This window comes from Eptatretus burgeri, chromosome 15, assembly GCF_056783735.1.
Source record: "Eptatretus burgeri isolate ZD-2024b chromosome 15, Ebu_testis_v1, whole genome shotgun sequence".
Lineage (NCBI taxonomy): Eukaryota > Metazoa > Chordata > Myxini > Myxiniformes > Myxinidae > Eptatretus > Eptatretus burgeri.
In genome coordinates, this window is record NC_140975.1 from 41,949,880 (window position 1) to 41,959,363 (window position 9,484).

Sequence of the window (9,484 nt, forward strand, 5' to 3'; positions counted from 1 at the left end):
CCAATGATGGCCAATTAGAGTCGAAGGCATTTTCATACATCTGCAGGAGGAAAGAACTGCGTAAGAAGTGCACGTTATCAATGATATCTGAGAAGGCTGAGGGTGTATGGTGTTGACGTCACAATGAGAGCAATTGATTACAATTTTGTGTGGGACTGTGTTCAGCTGCCTCATATTGCTAGGCAACCATTGCCCTTTTACGAAAGTGTATTTTTAAATTTTCCACACGAGTGTTTTGGAAGATGTAATCCATGAACAAATCTGCACCAAAATGCTGTTTTTTTTTCTTCCCCCACAACAGTTATATTTTATAAGAGCTAGCTTTTGAGATACCGTTTGATAACATTACTTTATCAGTTAAAATGCTGCACAATGCCCCTGCTATGTTCATGGTAGAGTGGGGGAAGGAGGATGTCTTGGGAGGGGATCAGGGCAGGGTGGCTGAGAAGCTATTTTTCAGTCGACTTGTATTTTCCACCTGTAAAGATTTCATCCATACGCGTGAATGCCCTTGAGCCCGGATGATACAGTGACGTCACATTGCATTGGAGGCCTGAACATTTTGGTTGATGCCAAAGTATTGGCTTTCCACCAAAGTACATAAAGTCAGAAACCGAAAACACCTTTTTCACCTCACTTGAGGAAAATGGTAATAGACAAAAGAGAAGGTGATAAAAGATTTCACCAAATATACATTAGTTTGGTTTCTAACTGAAAATAGCACAAGAGCACCTGAAAAGAGCGCAATGCAAAATCGGAAATCAGATCCCAGGTGATTATACTTTATAAAATTGACAAAATAATTTACTAACGTCGTAAACATGTCAGTCGGTCATTTGTGCATTTAACCATGTGATCGACATGTGCCAGGTGGACCCCTCCAATGCATCAAACCTGGTGCAATGGTGTTGTGGCCGCTTGGCCACCAAAAACATCGAACCTCGGTCCACGGCTTGCAAAGTAACAGAGCCACGATTTAAAAAAAAAACAGTTTTAATAATTTCCAATTTTACATCCTCATCCAGAAGCCAAGAAGAAAAAAACCGCTTAAAAAACGGAAAATAAAAGAGCTCATACAACAACGTCAGTACAAAACCACTCCAAAAGCGGTGGAAATCCAACCCAATGCACTTTCACCAATGGAAGATTTAAAATGCGGCTTGGGAAGGATGTGAGAGGTGAAGGAAAGAGATTGTGGCTGAGGTAGAGACAAACAAAGAACCCTCAGAGCCACGGGTGCCATGCAGGGTCCATACGGCAGAGATTGTCTGGGCTGTTTGCCGCTGCCACCAAGGTGGTCACCTTGCTCTCTGCCCCATCGAAGACCGCTAGGGAGTGCAGACGAGCCAGCACTGCACCCGCCGCCTTTTGCAGAAGAGTCACAAGCTGCTGTGAGTCCATAGTCTCCGGAGATCCACCCGTCGCACAGCCTGTCCCACCATCCTCCGCAGTTTTCTTCTGCCACCCGACAATCTCATCTCGCAGCACAGCTTTCAGTATGCCATCCACCTGTGAACCAGGAAGACGACAGCCATATGCATTGTGTGATCGACGTGTATCCGAAATGGTTCTGACAGTGTCTTTTCATGTTCAATGAGGTCAACCAATGACTAACCATAACTGATGTACCATAAACATAATAAACATATGACATTAAAATGTCATAAACATAATGACAAACTGATGTACCATAAACACATTGTGTTACAGAGCATTGGTTTCACCGAAGCAGTTTCTTAGCTAGGGGTCATGCTGGACGGTTTGCCATCCCTCTCCCAGCAGTAGTTAGGGCAGGAATTTGGAATTTGGCCAAGGAGCCAGCAGTAGCTCACCTACTCTTTATGAAGATCATGATGGGATTTTTAACATCCATCAACTAATGTTGGCAGAAGGGACACCAGTTTCATGTCCATTTGATGGACAGCACATATTGACGAATCACCCTGCCTGTGAAACTCCGGGTTGACAGTTCTTAGCTGGGTCGGGATTCAAACCTCGGCGAGACGGCTTAGAGGCAAGTGTGCATACATCTCGGCCAGCCTGTCAGTCTGAAGTCAACTAATCAGAAGCCAGAAAAGAAAGGTACTGAATAGGTGAACGGCAAACATCTGAGATACCTAACACTGATGATTAGAGAGAAGGAGCCAAATAGAAAGACAAATGTAAAATGAATTAGAATGCATGCATGCAACCAAAAAAAAAAAACATCAAGTTTATTAACCAACCATTACATAAAAATAATGCATCTGAGGAGATCAAAACAAAAATGGAGAATTGTTATGGATATTATTGAAGACGCAAATGCAGACCGTGTACATGAGTTGAAATACTGTTTGATAAAAATTCCAAAATGCTGATATCTACTTCCTTCCAGCATAAAATTTTAACAACCTACGTCGCTGGAAGTGTTAATCGGAGAAAGCACAGAACTTGCAATTCATTGGAAATATCACATCACTTCAGTTCATAAGGTTTCATGTATGTTAAAATCACCATGATAACATTCCTGAAGGTTATTGGCATGCTGGGAAAGTTCTCGCTCGCTGCAATCTACTTGACGAGAGGAAATGCTTTCCTTTGTGAAGGTTTGTGTCAAGTCCAAGTAAAATGATGTCGCTGGGGCTACTAATGCATGCTGTGTAGCAGCTCTGTGGTCTCTTTCCCCGTGTTTATGGGAAAGAGGATGCATGAGATTGCACTCTCAGCTAAGGTTTATCGAGCAGTTGATACGAATGCTCCAAATCGTTCATGTTGAATCCGAGTACTTGCAACGGTCTAACAATGTCATGGCAACTGCAGTTGGCAGCTTCGACAATTACTCAACGTGCCTCCAAGGACTATTGCAATGCAAGTTGGACTCAGCATGATTCAAAACTGGCTAAGCCTCAAATTGAACTGAAAGAAACAAAAAACATATCAGTGTCACTTAAAACAGCCTCAAATTCCTCCCTTCTCTCGACCAATATTTTACCCACCCTATCCATCCATGTTCTTCCCTGCACCTCTCTCCCACCCCCCACCCCCACCCAAGCTCCTAACACAACCACTTTTATTCCTGTCCTTATCCCCCTATCCCCACCTCTCCCCCTACTTCCTCAATCCCACATCTTCTTCCTATGCACTGTTTCTCTACCAAAAGTGCAAGGCCCATAGTTTGCCTCATCCGGGCCAATCAAATTGCTTACATGACCCACAGCCAACTTAGCACTACAAAAACCTTTTACGGTGGCCAGTGTGTGTTTGTTGACACTGTTGCTGTGCAACTAAAACCAGAAAGCTCCAGCCTGCAATAAACGCCAAATCGACCCTTCCCAAAATGCCTTGCCTTTGGATTTTTGATACCCCGGCTTGTTTTTTACCTGCACCAATCTTATTTTTTTCTTTCCTTCACCAATCCCTGCTCCAAAGTCCCGCAGTCACAGCTCCTTGACCCCCTCCCCCCTTTCAATAATCAAAAATATCAGCCAAATCTGTTCATATTTCATATCAACTACAATCCTTCCATCCAAGGGAAAAATAAATATTTTTTTAACTTACAAACCCTGGACTCTATTCATTTCCCCTTCAGAATTTACCATCCTTCTCCACCGATCCCAAAATGCTACCCACTCTAAGCAATCAGGCTACTTTGTAAAGGCAAAGTTTAGATCCAGGCTAAAAATGAGGAAAGTTACCTTGAACGAAGGCTGTGCAAAACATCGGGCAATGGCGATCATTGAGGCCGTGAGAGGGCCCGACACCCCGATGGGTGTTAAGAACTCGGAAATGTTGGGCGTCATACGGAAGGGCACAGGGCGATTGGCATCTAGGTCTCCAGTGGCATCATTGATGTCGAAGCGAAAGTACGCAACACTCAGCTGTCCTGTGTCCTGTAAGCGTGATAATAACTTCACTCAAGCATGCATTATATTGATCAAAGTGTGACAATCAAAAGGTGAGACCATATTGGTGAAAAATGAAAGCACATCGGTAATCACCTGGACTATTTGCAGCATCTCCGGGTTGAGCCGGTTGAGGTGCAGAACAAATTCAACAAATCCAAGTAATGCCAGCTGGAGGGTGAACATCTTACGGAAGGTCCAGTAGTCAGTGGAGTTAGAGAAGGTCTGCAGTGCCCACTCCTTGAGCATTCCACGTGGAACCATGTTAGCCTGAACCTCTTTCAGGATGTCACGTAGAACCTGCATTCAGTGGCAAAGTAAAGAGTCAAGATATTTTTCCTCTGCAAAAACTAAGAGGTGTGAAAAAGAAATCGAGATTTTAAAAACGAGACATAACTTGATGTCGCGACGTCGACCAACATGCCTCCGTCCACATCAAGTCTTTGCTGACTCTAACTTTGATCTAAAACCTCAAAACCATTTGACCTCACGATCTAATTTGTATACAGGGTGGCCCGAAAATCACTTTACCCCTTCCCAGTGAAGCATTGTTCTTGAACGCTTAACATACAGGTTTTATTGTACAGTACTTACAATCATTAATTTGTCATTGTATCTGTATGTGCTCCATCATTCTTCTGAGTCAGTGTTTCCGCATACCATAGCGGGCGAGTGGGCGAGGGCAGAGGGGAAAGGACGGAGGGAAGTGCGATTGAATTTATCAGGGGTAAAGTAACTTTTGGGCTACCCTGTATATGCATCATGGTACATGTACTTAGTTTCGTTCAAATCCTGACCTCGACAACATTTTTACCTGACATGACCTTTGACCTCTTGATGATAAAACCTAATCAGTTCATCTTTGCATCATAATATATACTTGAATAAAGTTTGGTCAAAATCCCATTACTGGTTCACAAGTTATTGTGGAAACAGGATTATATTTAACATAACCTCTTACCTTTGACCTCTTGACCCAAAAATTTAATCAGTTGATCTTTATATCAGCATACATAGTTGTACCAAGTTTCATTTAAATCCCTTCAGTTGTTCTCAAGTATCACATTTTTACCTGACATGACCTCTGACCGCTTGATGCTGAAATAGAATCGGTTCATCTTTGCATCATAATTTATAGTGTAGTAGATAGTAGAAAAATCGTGCAAATTATGATACAAGCATCAAATTTGGCATTTCTGTTCTGCAGGGCTTTCTGATCAAATCTGCCCGATTGGCCATGTGAAAATCCAAGATGGCGGCCATTTTTCAAGATGGCCACCAAGTTAGCCTCCCGAAGTTGCCTTTTTGCTTAGAAGTATTTGTAGTTGTCCGATTTGCATGATCTCAGTGTAGATTCCTATGTTTTCAAGCCTGCTGGAGTGGATTTTCCTGTTTTTAAAGCCCCCTGATACACACATTTTCTGATTTTGCACATTCGTTTATGATTTTCATACGTTTGCATGACTTAACATGTATGTAGTAGTAGCTACTTATGCATGGGGTGTAGGGGTGTAGTGTTAGAGGTAGTACCTTTGTTTCAGCAGTTCGCCACATCCCTTGGATGGACTACTGGCACTGGTCCTCATCACTGGCCCAACTCTCATCTATGGCTCCAAGAAGTTGCTAGTGCACGGCATCGGCCACACCCTGGTAAACCGCGTTGGCTCGTGGGCTAAACTAGATGAGGGTAGCACACAGAAAGTCTCGGCGTGTGATGGAGTACATCGAGCTCCAAATTTTCGAAGTGCACAAAGTTGATGAAACAGATGTGCTGATTGAATCCAGGCCACTTACCAGTCCTTTAATCAACATTTCCAGTTCATCGCCAAGTAAGAATTTCTTGAAGGAGTGAGTGATTGTCGGGCACTACCAAGGCACATTGGTGACAACACTGCTGTGAAACTCAGCATGGGGTTCAATGTCAGCTAAGTAGGAATTGTATGTTGGCATCATACTGCAACAACATACTAGTGTCCCAAATGTTGCGTAATCAACCCCCGATCAGTTAGGCAGCCGCACTTAAATCGACAGGACGTGCCAGCATGGGAGAGCCGAGCCAAGGATAACGGGGTTTTAGTTATCTGGATGGTGTACAGATCGCATGGGACTTATGACACTGGATGAACGATTGGACTAGGCGTAGGGCAGATGCATAAACCTAGTTGTATCCCATACAGGAAAGTGTCCATTATACATGTACAGGGTGGTAAAAGGATAAACCCTCGACCCTGAACGTCATACTGGCCATGGATGCGAGTTCTACTGGTAAATCATGGAACACTGTCTGGACCAAGTGTTGCCTATGTCAGGAGGTTAAGAAAGAAGATCTAAAGTCCTCCCAGGCCAATCCTGCCAAAAGAGGAGATGATGGGTATATGAACTTGGCAAGGAATATTCCTCTGTTTCACTCACTCAATGCACTACCAATCAAGCTAGACCCAGCAAGACTTGACGAAGGTGGTGGGATAGAGGAAACCTTGAGACGAAACAAGGCACAATATCATGAGAGTTGCAGGCTTCTATTTAACAACACAAAGTTACCAGAGCTGAAAAAAGATCAATCACTGCAGGTGCTAGTGATGAGGGCAGTAGAAGTAAAATCCCACAAAAGGTCCAAGAAGCTAAAACACAAGAATGTTTTCTTTGCGAAACCCAAGGGGGTGAGTTTAGAGAAGCAATGACAATGAAATTGAATAAGAGAATAAACAAATGTGCAAAAACACTCAGTGATAGAAAACTCCTTGCCAAACTGAGTGTAGATGTCGTAGCACAAGAACTGAAATATCACCCTGCCTGCTTGGTGGCACTGTATAACTGAGAACGAGACTACCTGAAGGTGCAGGAGCAAGAGAAAGCACAGGAGCACTGGAAGGAAGCATATCCAATTGCTTTCACCGAACTGGTCACCTACATTAGTGAGATGAAAACTGCCAGTGATAGTAAAGATCCACCCATTTTCAGGCTTGCTGATATGACCATGCTTTACAAGCAGAGGCTGGAGCAGCTTGGTGTTGAATCGCCTGATGTTCATCCTACTCGACTTAAGGACCAGCTGCTTTTTCACATCCCCAAGCTGCAAGCTCATCACCAAGGATGAGATGTTCTGCTGGCTTTTGAGAATGATGGAGGCTCAATCCTCACACAAGCATCCAAGTACGGTGAAGCGATCCATCTCGTGAAAGCTGCTGGGATAATAAGACGAGACATGCTCCATCAAAAGTTGCATTTCAGCAGCACGTTTCATGACACAGACCTAGAACAGGCTGTACCACCATCACTTCTGCAATTTGTATGCATGGTCGAACATGGCGCAGACATCAAGTCCCAACTCCAGCATGGAGCATCGAAATCTGACCTTTCTATATCACAGCTCCTGCAGTACAACTGCTTTGCCAAGTACACGGAAGGAGCGGATGTCCACAGGCATTCCAAGGACCGTGAGACACCTTTTGCAGTCTACGTTGGCCTGTATGCGTTTGCCAAGACGAGGAAGAGACAACTCATTGACATGCTCTATGAGAATGGGCTCAGCATATCATACGACAGAGTCCTAGAAGTCTCAGCCCAGTTAGGATAAGCAGTTGTTGCACGGTATGTAGAAGATGGAGTCATCTGTCCCCCAGTCTTGAGAAAGCAGTTGTTCACAACTGCAGCAGTGGACAACATAGATCATAATCCGACTGCGACCACAGCTCAAACATCCTACCATGGCACAAGTGTGTCCATTTTCCAACATCCAAGCACTGAAAATGCTGGCGATGAACATGAGCTGCTCAAACTGGAGTCAGAAATGAAGGTGAAGAAAGTTCCAGAGCTTCCAGAAGCATTCACCAATGTTCGACCAGCATACATTACGAAAAATCCCAATCCTCCTCCAGTAGCAAGCCAGTCCTTACCAGCACCCGAGTCAATCTGGTCACACTTGAAAGAAGAATATTCTTGGTTGGAGGAAGTGTTCCTCACTGAGGATGTGGCTGATGCAGTCTGCATCACATGGTCAGCCCACCATGCAACACAGAAAAGGAGCCATCCATTTGAAGTGAGCATTTCAGCACTGATGCCTCTGTTGCGAGACCAGGCTCACTCTGTTGCAACGATCAAGCATGTCATGGAGAAGGTCTGTGATAGAGTGGCTTTCCTGAACCCAGGGCAGAAACCTGCCATTGCTGCTGACCAACCGTTGTATGCTCTGGCAAAACAAATACAATGGCAGTGGCCCGAATATGGAGAGGACAAGTTCGTTATCATGTTTGGTGGACTTCATATAGAAATGGCTGCACTGAGACAGATAGGAACACTACTACAGGACAGTGGCTGGACCAGTTCCATTGTGGAAGCAGAGGTGGCCTCATCTGGTACAGCAGAGTCTTTCCTGTCTGCATCCAGTGTCACCAGGACAAGACAAGCACACCAGATCACTGCATGCAGCTTGTACAAACTGATGAAGGAAGCATACCATGACTACTGCTCTGAAGAGTCTAACAGATCAGATCTAACCTTTGAAGAATGGTGTGAACAACGGAGGCAAGAGAGTCCACAGTTCCAGTTCTGGAGTTTGGTGCTGGACATGGAGCTCACCATACTCACCCTGATCTGCTCATTCAGAGAAGGAGACTTCAACCTGTACCATGAAGCACATTCAGAACTGGCACCTTACTTCTTTGCGAATAACAATGTCAACTATGCGCAATGGATCCCAGTTCACCTCCGAGATATGATATCGCTTGAGAAACAACATCCAGATGTGGCCAGGGAGTTTCACAAAGGGAACTTCGTTATCCACAAGTCTAGAAGAGAATTCTCTGCCCTGGCAATCGACCAAGCCCACGAGCAAAATAATGCAGTCATCAAAGGTGACGGAGGAGCAATTGGGTTGACAGAAGACCTGACAGCACTTCGTAGGTGCTGTCGTCGTCAAGTAGCTGGATACGAGGCCATGTCTGATATGAAAGATGCAACCAACAACAGCAGACACCATGAGCAGACACTGAGTGCCCAGAAATCTTTCTTTGAAAAGGTGAAAGCACTCTCTGCAGTAATGCAGGAGATGGGCAACCCATTCCAAGAAGAATCAGCCGACCTACTGGTACTAGACATGAAGAACATTGCAGACCCAACTCTAGCCGAAATGGTAGCTACACATCAGCAGCGGGGCAAAGAGCAGTTCCATTCATTCATGGAGGGGCTACAGAATGAAGGTGAATGTCCTTTCTATCATCCAATCAAGAAAAACATTGTTTCTTTCTTCAAACAAGAGCAAGCTGGGGGAAGTTCGAAGGAGAAAGTCCTGAAAGACGACTGTCAGCTGTTCTCACGACTGTTCATCTCAAGCCAGAACAGGCAGTGTGACTTGCAAGAATTATTCAAGCATGAGAATCAGTCACACCCTGCATCTCTCAATGACAGCGGCAAGCTTCATACATGTCAGAAGTCACAGCTGGCTGAAATTCTTGAAGCGCAAGTGAACATCCCAGACAGAGAACCAAGGGGAGATGCAGTCATCATTGATGGCTCAGCACTTATCAATGCCCTACCTCCACGCACTTCAAAGATATTTGATGACTATGCTAAAGAAGACATCATCCCAAAGGTGGAATCGTATG

At 44.5% G+C, this 9,484-nt stretch overlaps 1 protein-coding gene and 1 pseudogene across 9 annotated transcripts in view; one reads left to right on the forward strand and one right to left on the reverse strand.

The window, feature by feature from the left end:
* Window positions 1-975: 975 nt before the first annotated feature.
* Window positions 976-9,484, reverse strand: part of TRRAP (transformation/transcription domain associated protein) — a 242,696-nt gene continuing 234,187 nt past the window's right edge. For 8 of the 9 annotated variants that reach the window (XM_085858090.1, XM_085858089.1, XM_085858088.1 and 5 more), the window contains 3 exons: window positions 3,978-4,181; window positions 3,675-3,869; window positions 976-1,509 (listed from right to left, as the gene is read on the reverse strand). In XM_085858090.1, coding sequence (XP_085714216.1) covers window positions 1,225-1,509; window positions 3,675-3,869; window positions 3,978-4,181 — 684 coding nt within the window. In that variant the 3' untranslated portion in view covers window positions 976-1,224. Of the gene's footprint in view, window positions 1,510-3,674; window positions 3,870-3,977; window positions 4,182-5,411; window positions 5,559-9,484 lie in introns of those variants that run through there. The other variant, XR_015051923.1, reaches the window with a different exon arrangement.
* The window catches only part of LOC147012034 (uncharacterized), a 30,949-nt pseudogene continuing 27,592 nt past the window's right edge, over window positions 6,128-9,484 (forward strand).